General features: G+C 41.6%; 1 protein-coding gene across 1 annotated transcript; it reads right to left on the bottom strand.

The window, feature by feature from the left end:
* Window positions 1–1,632: 1,632 nt before the first annotated feature.
* Window positions 1,633–10,111, bottom strand: LOC120575321 (keratin, type I cytoskeletal 13-like). The gene is made up of 7 exons (XM_039826037.1): window positions 9,876–10,111; window positions 7,720–7,802; window positions 5,917–6,073; window positions 4,491–4,652; window positions 2,825–2,950; window positions 2,347–2,597; window positions 1,633–2,230 (listed from the first exon to the last, which is right to left on the bottom strand). Exons 1-7 carry the CDS (start codon window positions 10,050–10,052, stop codon window positions 2,143–2,145), a joined length of 1,044 nt encoding a protein of 347 aa, XP_039681971.1. The 5' UTR covers window positions 10,053–10,111; the 3' UTR covers window positions 1,633–2,142.
* Window positions 10,112–17,140: the final 7,029 nt, after the last annotated feature.

Below are 17,140 nucleotides of genomic sequence, written 5' to 3'. Positions count from 1 at the left end.
ATTTCCTTGCCATAAATATAGACGTTTTTAACATAAATTGGTGCCTAAAAATGTATCAGAATACAGGAATTAAAGTCTTTTACCCTGAACATTTCCTGGGGGAGGACCCCCTGACCCTCCCTGCTTTATGTGTTTCCCCAAAGGCCAATTCTGAGCAAGGAGAAACCCTGAAGTATAATCACAGACAGCCATAAAAACATATTTCAATTGCAAAGTTAGGGAGTTAAAAAAGATGACAGAACTAGACAGACAATGTGTGTAGTGTCAGCAGAGAGAAACACGGAAAAATCGGAGAGACAGACAGTGACGACAAAAAAACACATACTGTAGAGAATGACAGTAACAGCATACAAAATGGCATAAATAGGCAGTATGTGTAAATTTGTTATAAACGTGTGCTCTTTAAAAAGTAGAAAGCATTGTTTGCCAGTTACTTACATTAAGTGTTTAAAAATCACTTACATTAGGTACTGCTTATATTATTTCACCATCTGTACACAAATGTAATTAGTGAATGCATGTGTCCGTGGGTGGGGATGCATGGGTGTGGTGATATGGGCTGGTGTGGCTACAGTGCCAGGGCTGAATTTTTGTCCCAGTCCGCCCCTGCCTTGAAGCCATAAATAAGAACATTTGGGGTGGTTATTGACAAACTACTATTGCAGAGAGATACCTTCTATATATACTGTATATAATATGGAGGCCACAATTGATCCAGGACTCAATGAAGGGATTGATTACAGTCCTTGTTTTGTAGTTCTCAATTATATGCTATAATGCTTTAGCAAAAAATCCTGTAAATGGTATAATGGTATAATCCTGTATAATTAGTCATATATAGTTTTGTTGTCTGCACACCCATGTTTTGTCCTTTTTTTATTTTATTTTTCTCTTATATATTTTGTAGAGCCGTCTGGAGGGTATACTTTGCATTGGTCACCTTTTGAGATCCCTGGCTGTGTGCTCAGGTGTTTACAATTATCAGATGTTTGTAATCATGATGTCAACAGAGGGGCCATTTTGTGCCGATACGCGTGGGTTGCTACCCAGTTCTATGTTTAATGTAATATTTCAATATGAAATAGCCATTGCAATAAAGGCTTTTTAATTTTTTCAAAAGACCTTGGACCTTTTCTCTCTTTCAAATGGAACTTTACGTTTTTCGTAAATCTGAGTTGATCTGTACCACGTTCATATCTTTGGAACGTCTGGAGGGAATTTCTTCAAACTTGGTGTAATCGTCCACTTGGACTCAAGAATGAACTGATTAGATTGTTTATCCAAAAGGTCAAATGTCAAGACTTCCTATGCTAACTATGAAAACATTTTACAAATATGTCTAATAGGATAAAAACTAAAATTCTAATTTGTGTTAGGTGTCTCTTTTTGTCTTAATTTTTTTAAAGGGTGGTTCTTTACCTTATGATCACACGTTTTCTGTTATGTTACCCTAAATATTCACCCAGTGGCATCTTTATAAGGTACATCTGTACAGGTTCATTTTACAGGTCCGTCTTCCAAACACATCCTCAGCCGGAGGAGTTACTCAGTCAGTATGGAAACATGGAAGATGTTCTTCACTTGATATTTCTCTTTTCAAACTGCTATTTCAGAAACATTCAGACACATTTGTTTGAGTTTAGTTGAGTTTTATTCCTTGAAGAAGACAGAAGCTTTGTTGGAAGTAAAGTTGTCCCTGACCCAAACTATCACACAATGACAATCTTTGACTCATTGATTATGTTTACATGCACACTAATATTCCACAAATTTGACACAGGTCATGTAAACAGGAATATTAGTGGAATATTGACTTTCTATAGCCGTGGAAACAGCTTGGTAGGGACACTGTCTTTTTCAGAATGAGGACAAAAACTGGAATATTATGTGCATGTAAATGTAGTCACTGATCTTTTACAGCCATTATTCAGGCAACCTTGATTCATGTCAGAGGTGTCATATCTAGGGCTGGGTATCGCCACTGATTTCCCAAATCAATTCAGTGTGAATGCATCAATGTTTAGATTAAGAATAGACCCCAAATCAGATACCTTAATGAGTGTTTATAGTGTGTTTATATGTTCCTGAGTCAGTGGAGATTTGACTCCACCCCCGAGTCAGAGGTAAGACGTATGATTGGTCTCAGATGGTCTCCTCGATGACTTTTTTGACGACTGTGGTGCTGCTGCTGATGACGGTTGAGGAGGAGGAAGAGGACAAACCTGTCGATCTGAGAGAGAGAGAGAGAGAGAGAGAGAGAGAGAGACAGGAAGTTAGATGGATCTAGTGTTTGGTATCATGGATAAATGAAACCACAGTTGGATTGAATCTCTGATCTCTTCTCACCCGCCGCCGCTGCCGCCGCCGCCGCCACTACCACCAGCCTCTCCGTCCAGCAGCCTCCTGTACTCGCCGATCTCCATCTCCAGTCTGGTCTTGATGTCCAGCAGCATCTGGTAGTCCTGTCCCTGTCGCTCCAGGTCAGCCCTCAGCTGCACCAGCTGCTCCTCCATACCGCTCACCATCATCTGGTATCCGTTCAGCTGCATGGCGTAGCGGCCCTGGATGTCGGCCAGTGTGGCTTCAAGAGACGCTTTCTACAGGGAGACAGACAGTGAAGCCCTTAACTGTAAAGATGCTATAACTTAGCCACTCTTTTCGTCCCCTAATTTCAAACGATATCATTATACGAATTGTTGCGCATACGTTTTCATACGACATCATACAAACCTGTTAAGAAAAACTTACTAAAAAGCGGGCTCGATCGAGAGTCAGTGCATGCTAACAAAGTTAGCTTTAGTAACAGTTAGCACTGTGCTCTCACCATGCTGTGCTGTGATTGGAGTTCGATCTCCAGAGCCTGAAGCTGACTCTTCACCTCCTTCACCTCCGAGACCGTCGATTTGATCGTCATCTCTGTGGTTGCCACCTCCTTACTGAGCATCTCCGACTGGGAGGAGGAGGAGAGAGAGGAAGTCATCAAAAGACAGAAAACAAAAACATCTTCGTTGACTTACATCTTCACGATATGATACAATTTTATTATCATTTGACACTGAAATTTATTTTGCATTCCCGAGCAGCTCGGCTCAAAAAAGAAGAGTACACACAAAGTTAGATAATAATTGCACACATAGTTAAAAAGATGAAAACAAATCAACGGTCATGACAGAGAAATACGTTTCATGAAATCCTCAGATCCAGAGCCTAATTGGCAGCACACTTTGATTTTGGTTTAGCATAAGGATAGACTGATGTACTGTATAAAAGACTTCTTTAGCCTGTTGTCTCTAAATGAAGGGACTCTAAATCGCCTGTCAGAAGAGATGCGGTTAGCAAGCCTGAGCATGCTCTTCAATACTCAGAGTCAGGGAGGATTCTAGGATCAGAGCTTTACGGATGCCTGGCACCCTTTTTAAAGTATTTTTTTTTTTTAAATACTGCTAACTGTGCATTTTAACATAATTTTGGACCGTCATGGTATAGGAACTAGACAGACACATCACTTGAAAACGTTAATGCTGAGCCATTAATAAGAAGGCGAGGTACTATTACAACGTGTGTGTGTGTGTGTGTGTGTGTATATATCAATAACTTTAGAAAATTAGAGATTTGTGGGATTTTGACAAATGTTCGGCTGGATGTGTGGATGTGCATTTTGAGCTGAAACTGCAATATCCTAGGTGGCTCAACAACTGATCACATGGGAGCTTGTCAAACAGAGACTTTCTTTTTTTAACAATTATTTTTTAGGGGTGCCGGGATCAAGTTTAGGTATCCTGAAGCACCCCTAAAAAAGGGCTATAATCGCCCCTGCTCAGACTCTTAGCAGAATCTTATGGCGCTGACACACCAACCCGATAATTGTCCATCGGATAGTCTGGCGAGGTCAGTGACTCGAGTCTGTTCGGTGTGTTCCGTGCCGTCGTCCGTCGGAGGAGCTGGCGGCTTTAATTTTGGCCGACCTGATTGCTGGGTCAGAGGGCGGGCAGTCGGACTAAATGACCAATCTGATTGGTGCTAACCTGGAAATGACAAGCGGAATGAGCGTGTAAGCCTCTCAAAATCTGACGAAAATCTTTTAAACTGACCTTTGTCGATCTGAAATGAGGACAGATTCAGAAACTGTATGGCCTATTTCTCTCTTGAAAATGTTTTCTGAAACACGTTTCGATGAACTATCTTCGTAAAATATGAGATTTTATCCCGAATGAAGCTGCCATTAAGCCCGGTAGCAAAATTCGGGATCAGCCAGACCCACGTGACACGTTCGTCCAATCAGTTCAGACAATACAGATTAGCGCCGCCTGCTGTTATAGAGACGTATTACGTCTCGTGCACACGCAGAACGTACGCTCAAGTCGGCGTCGCCTCGGTGTGTTCCGAGGCACTTTTTGGACAAACTTGGGGAGCCGACTGATCAGTCCGACTGCCTTTTCTGCCAACGGTCGGCCGTCCGGTTGGTGTATCAGGGGCTTCAGCCTTCCCACCTTGGAATGGAACCAGGACTCCAGCTCTTTGTTGGTCTTAGCGGCGAGCATCTCGTAGTGTTCTCTCATCTCTTCCATGACCTTGGTGAGGTCGGTTTGCGGACCGGCGTCCACCTCCACGTTCACCTGACCACTCATCTGCGTGCGCATGGACATCAGGTCCTGCAGGAGGAGGGAGGATGTAATGTTACAATTAAGGGGACACACTACAGACAAAAACAGTTCATGTGTTCTTTCAGACTGGTGGAGAGACTGTCACGATATTGGGTTTCTGTTGTAGTTTTTCCTGTTTTATTCTCTAAGTCTCTCTCTCTCTCTCTCTCTCTCTCTCTCTCTCGCTCCCCCCTGTTATGTCTTGTTTTACTTTACCTGCCTTGTGTTTTCCCACCTTTTTGATTGTCTGCCCCACCCTGATGTGTTTTACCTGTTCCTGCGCCCTCGTGTCAACTGTCCCTTGTTTCACCCTCATTACCCTGTGTATTTAGTCTCTGTGCTGTCTTTGTCTTGTGTCGGTTCATTGTCACTCCTTCCTGGTTGTTTTTCCCCTGTCATGTCTTCTGGTTTATCTTCGTTTGTGCCTACCTTCCTCAGGACACCTTACTTTGTAAGTCTTTTCTTTAATAAATTACCTCAACTCTGCATTTTTGTGTCCAAGCCTTGCATTTCCTGACAGAGACAACCTTTATTTGACTACACTTTGTCTATTTGTGTCTGTAGATTTCTCCTAAATTCACCAAAAGTTAACTTAAGGTAATGGTAATGCCTCATTTGCACATTTAAACAAAACTAAATACAAAATACAAAAAAGAATTGCTTTAATGTCAGTGATTATCTGGGAAGGTTTCATGTTGATATATTGTATGTTATTTACATTTTAGTCTGGATGAACACAAGTACATTTTAAACATAATAAAGCTGTGTATTTAGAAGATGTGGATGCTTGGTTCTTTTGGGGAATGATTGTAAAGATTTACAGAGAATATGTTTAGGGCATTTCCTCTCTAACAGGGATGTTGTGAGACTGATTGGTGGGATTGCTGTGGACGAAGTCCACACGGAGATACACTGGTAAGAGCCAATGAGGTTTAACCATGTATCAGCTCATTTAAATAGCTCATGTTACTGTATTGTGTCAATAGTTAACTTCATTTAATATTGGATGTGGAGTTTTCTTTTGTGGGGTGCAAATGTTCCACCAGAACAAGTTCCTTCCTGAAATTATTTAGCTGTGTCCCGAGCTTAGCGCCGCCCACGATGACTGGGATTGGTTTAAAGAAATGCAAACAAGCCGGAGCGTTTTTTTTTCTTCTCCTATCCCAGAATGCATCTGTGGTGTAGCCAGACCTTAGTGCAGCTGTGGAGACGGGGCTGGCAATGCGCAACTAGATTAGTTGTGATCAAAAACTTAAATGTGAAATGCTGGTACCTCTTCGTGGTTCTTCTTCATGGTGACCAGCTCGTCCTTCAGGCTTTCGATCTGCATGCTCAGGTCGGTCTTGGCGACGCCCAGCTCTCCCAGCACCATCTTCAGCCCGGCGATGTCCGCCTCCACAGACTGACGCATCGACAGCTCATTCTCAAACCTGCACAGTTTATTATTGGATCAAATTACAGTCAAACAGACAGAGATATCCAGATTAAAACGCCGTTGGAAATGAACCTGTGAAAAAACTAGTTTGTGAATGTAGAAAACATTTTGGTAACACTTTACTTGAAGGTATCTACATAAGAGTGACATGACACTGTCATGAACACATGACAGTGTCATGACACAGTCATGACACATGAACTCTAATCCTAACTCTAACCCTACCCCTAACCATAACTTGTCATTACAAAAAAATGAATGACACTTACTAAAATAAGCATTATGTCATAAACGTTTAGGACACATTCATGACAGTGTCATGTCACGCTTATGTAAATACCTTCAAGTAAAGTGTAACCAACATTTGTAGTCTGAATTAAAATTGGACAGAAATTATATCAACGCTAACGTTCTGTTGACAAATAAACCGGAAACCGTAAAAACAGCTCAGATAATTGAATCAAATGAAGAATTTTCAAAGAATAACTCGACGAGTAAAAAAAACAGGAGCATTCAAAAACTGTTTAACTTTAAAGAAAAGGTTTTCCGATTTAGTTTTTTTTCAAAAGGTTGTATTAAAGCTGCCAGTTAACCTGAGACACCCAAGTTACAAGTATGAAGTTCAGCCTGGTATGATTTCAATTTAGACATTCTCAAAATGTTTCTTAAACTATCAAATCTTTGCAACTTATTCAGAAACTTTAAAACTTTTCACAGATTAAAAAAAAGGCTTTGAAATTGTTTTTCAAACTCAGAATCTTATCAATTTTATTTAACTTTGACTGATTGTTTTTACATGTTTGCATTGGATATTGTCAGTTGAATTGTCTGTATTTTGGCAGGAAATGCAGCTGAGGCATTCTACAAAAGAGCCAGCAGAGAGAGCCGATGCTGCTGATAATAATAACCCTTGTGTTGTCCTCGCAGATCAAAATGAACACTGTTTTTTTCCCACGTTTTGCTTGCTTCTTTCAACGTTTTTTGGCGGTTTTGGTTTTCAACTTTTTTCGATATTTTTTTCAACGTTTTTTTTGCCGGTTTTTTTAGGGGTTTTTGGGGCGCTTTTTTCAACGTTTGACACTTATTTCCCCTGTTACCACCAGTATATTCACCACTACAACACATCTATTAACACTAGTTTTAAACCTATTTTTGAATTCATGGTCAATAAACCTCATTTATATGAAATCGTCTAATTTTTGTGTTAGAAAAAAGGCAGAAACTATGAATGATTTGGACTAATAGTTAAGATCAGAGGAATGAAGGCAATGGGCAGTCACAGATATGTCAGTTTAGTCAGGATAATGCTATAAAACACCCAGAATTCAATGAGAGTAGAGATCTCATCCTTAATTTCACTTGTGAAGAGCGTGTTATGAAACCATCCATGTTATTTTGGGACAAATTGGTTGAAAGAAACCCACACGTCTCATCTAGAAACTTTGATAAATTTGAATTGAAGTGAAAATTGGTCAAATGCAGAAAGTCCTGCTGCTATCTGCTCTTTCATTTAGCTTGGAAACATTGTGTGTCAGAATGATTCATTCACTCGTTCCTTTGCATTGATTCTGTGATGGCTGGCTGTGTTTTTGTGTGAGGAGAAAAAGACAAAGATGGGTGTGAAGATGACGAGTTACTGACTTGATTCTGAAGTCGTCCTGAGCCAGTTGGGCGTTGTCGATGCTCAGCGAGACCGTCCCTCTGAGGAGGATGGCGTCCTTAATCTGAAAACACCGTGAAGACGTTTTCAACATCAGACAGGAAAACATTGGAAAACAGGACAAGTGACAAGGTACAAAACGGGTAAAGTGACAAGTGTCGAAAAAAAACATGTTCTTTACAACTTCCTATATGTATATTTACACACCACAAAGATTTTACCTTCCCGTATATATTTATCATAAAAAATAAGTAATGAAGTGAACATAAATTAAGTAAAGAAACCCTTGGCTAAACCCCTTCCACCTCCCTTACAGAAAACCATAGTACTTTTAAACTAGGTCATACATATCTTTAACGATAAGAAATACAAGAAGTTTTAAGGTACCTAGAGCGCACAGATATATTAAAAATACTTAATTTATACCCACTATAATAAAAATAAATCCAGGGAGAGGGCACCCATAAAAGGCAAGGGGGGGGGGCACACGATACTACTACTACATACTACTACTCTACATACTACCACTCTACATACCACTATACATACACACTTACTACATACCACTACTCTACATACTATATTACATACACACTCTACATACCACTTACTTCTACATACTACTACTCTACATACTACACTACTACATAAAGACGAAGAGAAAGAAAAAGAACACATAAAGGGGGGGAAGGAGAGGAAAGAGGGAGGAGGGAGGGGAAAAGGAAGAAGGGGGGAGGAGGGGAGGGGGGGAGGAAGGAGGAGTGGAGGAAAGGGAGGGGGGAGAGAGGAGGGAGAGGGAGGAGAGAGGAGGAAGGAGGAGAGAAGGAGGAGGAGGAGGTAGATAGTAGAGGGAGGAAGAGGAGAGGGAGGAGGAGGAGGGAAGAGAAAGAGAGAAGAAAATAGAGAGAGGAAAGAAATGAGTGAGAAGAAAGAGATGTAGATGAGAGTGAGATGAGAAAGAAATGGAGGAGGAGGAGAGGGGAAAGGGAGGTGAGGGAGAGAGGATGAGAGGAGAGGAGAGGAGGAGGAGGAGGAGAAGGGAGGAAAGGAGGAGGAGAGGAGGAGGAGAGGAGAGAGGAGGAGGAGGAGGAGAGGAAGGAGGAAGGAGGGTGGAGGAGAGGAGAGAGAGGAGGAGGAGGAGGAAGGAGGAGGAGGAGAGAGGAGAGGAGGTGGAGGAGGAGGAGGAGGAGGAGGAGGAGAGGAGAGAGAGTGGAGAGGACCCCCCCCCCCCCCCCCCCCCCCCCCCCCCCCCCCCCCCCCCCCCCCCCCCCCCCCCCCCCCCCCCCCCCCCCCCCCCCCCCCCCCCCCCCCCCCCCCCCCCCCCCCCCCCCCCCCCCCCCCCCCCCCCCCCCCCCCCCCCCCCCCCCGGAGGAGGGAGAGAGAAGGAGGGAGAAAGGAGGAGGAGGAGGAGAGAAAGTGGAGGAGAGGGACCCGCCCCCCCCCCCCCCCCCCCCCCCCCCGACGAAGGGTGCAAGGTATGAGAAGTGAGGCAGAGACAGAAGTGAGCATTAAAAATATGACAAATCCAAGGCATTCTCTTTTAGAAAAAAAGGCAAAATGTCTTCATTACATCTGGCCCATTCGGAGAAGAATCTGATTAAAAACATCACTTCAGCGCCTTTCGGCATCCAGCCTTCTTCAGGAAGTTACAGTAAAAGTTGTAGGTGCACCAGGTGAGAGCAAATAAACAGGTGCAGACAGTTACTGGAGTAATCAGGGTCAACCAATCTGAAACAGTGTTCAAGTAACGTGCCTACACACTGAGTAGAATTTTGATACGTTAAAAAAAAGTTTGAGTAAGTCACATATGCCTCTGAAACTTTCGACCCTCATAAAAAAATTCACTTAGTTTAGTTTTCTGCATTTTTGACAAGATACCAAGGTATTTTGACACTTCTAATTAATAGATTATCAAAGTAGTTGGCGATTGATAGTTGACACCTAATTCTTTTAGCTCTCCATTTTTGCATCTGAAATTTTTTACCATTGACAACAACAAATATGTTCAAATTCAGCTTTTGAGCTTGCATTCAAAGAGGTAAATTTAGAACAAATAAAACAGAAACAAAAAAAGCAACAAAAGCATAAAAAAGGGACAAAACATTAAAAGACAGCACTAAAAACTTTGAAAAAAAGCACTGACCCCACTTCCTCCGGCTCCTCCTGCCATGCTGAACGCGCTCATGCCTCCGCCGAAGGATGCTCGGCTGCTGCTGCCGCCAAAACCCCCACCGCCGAAGCCGCTGCCGCCGCCGAAGCCACCTCCGCCAAAGCCGCCGCCCATGGAGCTTCGGGAGGAGTACACCATGGTCATGATGATGGAGAGATTAAAGAGCAGTGTCTGTTCGCCGGTGCAGGGGGAAGGAGAGAAGAGGAGTGAGGAGAGAAGGAGCAGTTTGTCTCTTTTAAAGACGCTCAGGTGGGCTGATCTGCAGGTGAGGGGCGGGGACGACACACCCCCCAGTTTCTTCTATTTTAGTCAAGTTATTGGAAATGCTAATCCCCTGGAGTCTGGGCGGGTCAGCTGCTCCAGTACTGTCCTTAAGTCCAAATGTTGAGGTATTTGTACTTTACTTGAGTCTTAATATTGGACTTTTTACTCCACTACATTCACCTGTTCCAGCTTTAGTAGTTACTAGTTACTTTAGTTACTCCACTACATTCATCTGTTACAGCTTTAGTTACTAGTTACTTTAGTTACTCCGCTACATTCACCTGTTCCAGCTTTAGTTACTAGTTACTTTAGTTACTCCACTACATTCATCTGTTACAGCTTTAGTTACTAGTTACTTTAGTTACTCCACTACATTCATCTGTTTCAGCTTTAGTTACTAGTTACTTTAGTTACTCCACTACATTCATCTGTTACAGCTTTAGTTACTAGTTACTTTAGTTACTCCACTACATTCATCTGTTTCAGCTTTAGTTACTAGTTACTTTAGTTACTCCACTACATTCATCTGTTACAGCTTTAGTTACTAGTTACTTTAGTTACTCCTCTACATTCATCTGTTACAGCTTTAGTTACTAGTTACTTTAGTTACTCCACTACATTCATCTGTTTCAGCTTTAGTTAGTAGTTACTTTAGTTACTCCACTACATTCATCTGTTACAGCTTTAGTTACTAGTTACTTTAGTTACTCCACTACATTCATCTGTTACAGCTTTAGTTAGTAGTTACTTTACGAATTAAGATTTCTGCACACAGAACACATGTAGTTTATAACATCTGATGTTTGATTGGTGTTGGGGGGGAATCACTTTTTTTTCTCTTTTTCATCAAACCGCAGTTTTTGCAAGTTCCCACAATTTTTGCAAGTTCCTGCATATTTCCTCGCATAAAATTGTATAAATATCCCGCATATTCCATTGCATTTTTTAAGAAAATGTGCCGCATAATCAAGGATTTTTATTCGCAACAATCACAAAAAAACTTTTTTCTGGAAGGACTGTGACCATTAAACATAAAACTGGTTGGATCCTTCACACTTTTTTAAAACTACATTTTCCTGATGATACTTACAGACTTTTACTTAAGTAACATTTACAATGCAGAACTTTTACTTGTAACAGAGTATTTTTACAGTTTGGTATTAGTAACTTTACTGCAGTAATCTGAATATTTCTTTCTCATCTGCTGATGTTCTGCCTTTGCAAGAATGCAGGTCTGTTTAAAAAGCATCGCGCATCCCAAAACTGGTTATATCATGTGTTCACTGCAGCTCAGAAACATTGCAAAAATTAGATCTACATTCACAGCTTTATTCTTTCTCTTCAGCCTGAATCCATCAAAAACTCCAAACAGTCCGCTCACAAAGCTCCCAGTTCACCTGCAATCTTTATGTAATGAACACATGAACGCATCAATAAATAAAATATACACTATTCTGAAATAAGCCAATCTGCCGAATGAGCACTGTAACTTTTGCTACTCATCATATGTTCATGCACTTTTGCACTTTTAAGTAAAATGAATGCCGGACTTTTACTTGTAACAGAGTATTTCCACACTGTGGTATTACTACTTTTACTCAACAGAATGATCGGAGTATTTCTTCCACCTCTGAGTAACAAAAGGTTTGGCATCCAAAATGCATCAAAAAGCATTGAAAGCCTTTCCAAAGTAGCATTTGCCAACGCTTTCTCATCAAAAGGTTCATAGGATACAAAAACTTATGCACAACATGTGACAGTTACATTAAGCGTCTTTACAGTTAAATTTGGCCGAGAAAAGGTGAGTGTGAGCTGGGTACAGAGCACCATGAAGTGACATTACCTTCAGAGGCCGATGCAGATGAGTTTATCTGACAAAAAGTGAGCATCATGCTTTTCTCCTTAACTTCTTCTCTGGGACATTAGGATCTTCACACTCTTGTCCAGCAGCAGTCAGTGTGCTGCTGACAGTGATGAATACGTGAAATACATACCAATTACAGAGCTTTACTTTCCAGAGCTATATGTATGGATGCTTCATAAGTACAGGCTGATGTTACATCATAATTTATTAGCTGATGATATTGAATAATATCCTGTAAAGTAACTGATGCTGTGAGATGGATGTGCAGTGAAAATTACTTTGTAGAACAGAAATACTGGAGTACAGGTAACTTTAAACTACATTCAGTTACATTACTCAATGCACTTTGTTTTATTCCACCTCTGTTACTACTTTAACTTCAGAATACAGTAAAAGCACTTCTTCCTCTCGGTGAACACACTGAAACATTGGATCCAGTTTCTGCAGCCTTGCTGTTTTTCTCTGTCAGCACATGGAGCTGAAATGCCTCCTGGCAGCGGGCGGGCACTCACCTGTCGGTCTGACAGCGTCCTGCTCCAGGTGCAGGCTGTGGGAAAATGCCGTCGGCTGCCCAGAGAGAGAGCGTTGGTTTGTTGTGTTGTCCTGGTAACCTGCAGCGTATATCATGTGTTATACCCAGAAAGATAAAGTCTCAGCTATGGTATGTGTTTGTGTTCTCGGTGGGAACCGTTTGAACCCGAGGCTCTTTGTCTCGGCTTTTAAAAGTCACTACTCATGAATACCGTCATTTGATTTGAATGTGCTTTTGTTTCCTCTGTCAAAGCACTTTGCAAACTATTGTTTTTTTTTTAAGATGCTATACAAAGAAGCTTTAAGTCTTTGAGGTTGTTTTTATTCTTGAAATATACGCTCTTGACATAAAGGTCCAGAGAGACTGAAACATCAGATCAACAAAAGGAAAAGTTGGCAGTTTAGACATATTACTAAAATCTACATCCACACCTTATATCCTCTCAGTTGAACACTACTGCATTTTTTCTTGCAGGCTGAATCCATCTTAAACTAGCTAATAAACACCAAACAGTCCGCTCACGAGGTTCCCAGTTCAGTTGCAATTGTAATGTGATGAACACATGAATGCTAGGGGTGGGAATCACCAGAGGCCTCACGATACGATATCATCCCGATGCTTATGTCACGATACGATATTATTGCGATTTTAAACATATTGCAATATTCTGCGATATATTGCAATGTATTTACCTTTTTTCCAACTTCAGATTTTCCCCAATTTCAAATGATGTCCCCAAAAGGACAATTTTGTCAACATCTGTTTTATCTAAAAAGATACATTTCTCTGTCTGTTCATCTCACTTCAATTTTATTGCTGCAAAATAGGGATTGTCAAGCAGACAGACTGACCAACACATATATCATAAAAGATTGATACTTGATACTAGATTGCGTCTGTGTATCGATACAATATTGCCACGGAAAATATCGCGATACTATGCTGTATCGATTTTTTCCCCCACACCTAATGAATGCATAGGTAATTACACATTATTCCCAGCTGTGAAGGTTTGCCGAGAGGGCTTGGTGTCGTCTGCGCTGGTGTCACAGAGGGAAGCCGAACACCGTTCTTCTGCCAACACTGCCGAGACACAGAGCTGGATTAAAATCTGCAATTCATCACTTTAAGCAAAAGTACAAAAGCAAAATATTTCGAGCTCAGTGTGCAAGGACCTTAACTTTGAGCGTTTTGTAGTTTCAAATGATGCCAATACAATAAAATTAGTTTATCTGCTTTAAAAACAGAGCCGAGTAAAAGATTCAGGGCTTTTGAGCAAACATTTGGGGCTGGAGCTGCAGCTCCGCCGCTGCAGGTTGGTAAAATAAAGAGATACAATAAACTTTATTGAATTGAATCTTTAATTTATGACCTCTCTCAGATGTCTTTAGTCTCTTTTTGACTCTGCAAAGAAAACAAACGTTGCCTTGTTTTCACATTTGAGTGATCAGAGGGAGTGTGATTTGAGAGGCGTGTGTTCGGAGTTAATCTGCTCATCTGGCAGCTGAGTGAGATCTGATCCCAGGAATGAAAAGGTAGTGGGTCTGATTGATGTGCAGCAATCTGCTGTCACACGTATATGAGCTTCAGGCCTGCAGCCAGTGAATCCAAACACTCATTTCTGAGTGATGCCATCATTTGTGGGCGCCTGTGTCTCTGCATGCATCAATAGTTCATGTATTAACTTTCATACCTGCAGGTAGAAACAAACTGCACACCCTGCTCTCGCTTTATCTCTCTCTCTCTCTCTCTCTCTCTCTCTCTCTCTCGCTCTCTCTCTTCAAACCCATGTTATGCATCTTGTCAAATCAGCAGGAAGGACTGATGTGATTGACTGAAAAAAGACACCCAGGAACTCTTAATATATTGCACATTTTCAATATCTTTACTTTTCTATACTGTTGGGTTTTGCCATTAATTTGCACTATTTTGAATGTATAACTGTACTCTATATATTACTTAACTTTTTTTTAAATCTATATTTGTATATATTTCTTATCTTTTATATTATGCTTGTTGTATGTGTCATTTTTGCACCGTGGCTCAGAAAGAAACGTATTTGCTCTCTATGTCTGGCACATGCTGCAGAATTGACAATAAAGTTGACTTGACTTAACTGATGTCATTCTGAATCATCAGGACCCACGTGGTGACTGACAAGTTTCTCTGTGTATATTTATGTTATTTGGTGTCACAAAGAGTTCCTTTATAATTCGGGTAGTCAGGGTAATCCTAGTCTATATCCACGACGCTCCACTTCCGGGACTGCTCCGGTGCCACCGGAAATTCTGCCGGATGTCCCTCTTTTCTGTCCGTCCCCTTCCTCTTGCTTTGTGTTGGCGTTCTAACCTCCGGTGGATTTGTGAGGACTATGGTTAACTGCTCCTCAGATCTCTGCAGGGTCAATCCAGACAGCTAGCTAGACTATCTGTCCAATCTGAGCTTTCTGTTGCACGACTAAAACTACTTTTGCTGCTATTTAGCAGAGGCACCGTGGCTCCATCCGGCGCTTAACTCCGCCCAAGACGATTGTGATTGGTTTAAAGAAATGCATATAAACCAGAGCACGTTTTTCTCCTATCCAGGAATGCTGTGTGGACTCACCAGACCTTCCTCTACAGCGCTGTGAAGGAAGGTCTGGACATGCAAGACTAGGTTAACGCTAACCTAGTCTGGAATTAATGGAATTATGTTTCCAGGATAAATTCTTCCTCTCTCTCTGTGTGTTGATGTTCCCAAACTCCGTTCTCTTCATGAAACAACAACAAACTTCGAGCTAGCGAGCTACACGCTGAAAATGTCAAGTTTTCAAGAACATTTAGATGTGTGGTGCAACAAGGCAGGCCTGCTTGGCTCTTTCGGGAAACAATTCTTTATGTTTATTAACCCCTCTGGGCGTCAATCCCTGTCTTCCCTGCACAGATTAGAAATGAATACCGACTCCATGTTGTCAGAACACTTAATGCAGAGATGCATGATAGTTGTTTTTCTCAGGTGACACAAAGAAACATAATCTTTTCTAAAAGTGTTGCCAAGCAGATGAAGCAGGCAGACAGATCTGTTCAGGGAATTATTAAAAAGAATAAAGGCTTACTGGCAGGGGCATGTAGGAAGGCATGTCCACGTCCAGTGGGTCAGAGGTCACAAAATGTTGTTGAAAATGACCACAAGGAGACACAAAGTTATAAAGAGATAAGTACAAAAGGACAAAACGACCATGAAGAGATGCTAAATGACCACAAACACATAGGGCCCTATCTCGCACCCGGTGCAGCGCAAAGCCCAACGCAAGTGTCTTTGCTATTTTAAGACCGACGCAGTTGTCAATTTCCCATCCAGCGCCCGTGTGGTTTCAATAGCAAATGGGAGATGATCTCTGATTGGTTGATTGCATGTTACGCCCAAAACACACTTATGACTAATGAATACACTAAGTACAACCCTTTAGAACCATACGCCCGGCACACAGACCCTTTTTTGCCAGGCGCTTCACAGCGTGCGCCTACATCATTAAAATAGGGCCCAGTGTCTACAGTATATCAATGACGGTTTGTTTGCTGGATAGTTCCTGCGCCTACGGAAGTCCTGCCGGATGTCCCTCACTTTCTGCTTATTTTATGTTATCTTTAAACTCTGGTCGGATCGAGCAACTTTAACCAGAACCTCTATCTAACGCTACAAGCTGAAAATGTCAAGTTTGGAAGAAGATGTGGATGGTGCAACAAGTCAGGCCTGTTTGGTTCTTTTGGGGAATGATTGTAGAGATTTACAAAGCTATTTACAGTGATAGGAAAAGTTTCTGAAACACCTCAAGAGTGTAGCGCAGTGTTGAGGGGTATGCAAGGATGAGGGCATTCATGTTTAGGGCATTTCCTCTCTAACTGGGAGGTTTTGGGAGTGATTGGTGGGATTGCTGTGTACAAAGTACACACGGAGATACACTGGTAAGAGCTCCTGTTACTGTATTGTGTCAACAGTTAACTTCATTTAATATTGTATGAGGCGTTTTCTTTTGCGGGGTGCAAATGCTCCACCAAAACAAGTTCTTTCCTAAGACCGGAGCTTAGCAACGCCCAAGATGATTGGTTTAAAGCAAGGCCACCCAATTTGGGGCCCGGGCGCCAAGTTATGCCCGTGCTCCCTTTGTTTTGGCCCGCCATGGCATTTGACATGCTCATGCTTATCCTCTCATTTTGAAAGATTTGTAAACTCCTAACCACAATGACTACGAAACGTACATTGTTGTGCAGCTAAAAAGTACTTAATCAGAGTTTTATGGCAGTGTAAAGCACAGTGTTGGTAAATTTCCCTATTAAATTACGGCTAGCTAAGTTTTATTTATGAAGAAAATTTATTTTCAGCCCATGGCCATCCATCCAGATACATTTTGGGACTTCATATGATAATTTGGGCACAGTTGGTTTAAAAAAATGTAAACAACCCAGAGTTTTTTTCCCCTATCCCAGAATGCAGCTGTGGTGTAGCCAGACCCTACTGGAGATACAGCTGGCAGTGCAAGACTATCCTAACCCTTTTCTATATTTGAAAAAATCTAATCCAATCAGTCATTAA

This window comes from Perca fluviatilis, chromosome 15 (assembly GCF_010015445.1).
Source record: "Perca fluviatilis chromosome 15, GENO_Pfluv_1.0, whole genome shotgun sequence".
NCBI lineage: Eukaryota > Metazoa > Chordata > Actinopteri > Perciformes > Percidae > Perca > Perca fluviatilis.
This window is presented reverse-complemented; position numbering and strand designations above follow the sequence as displayed.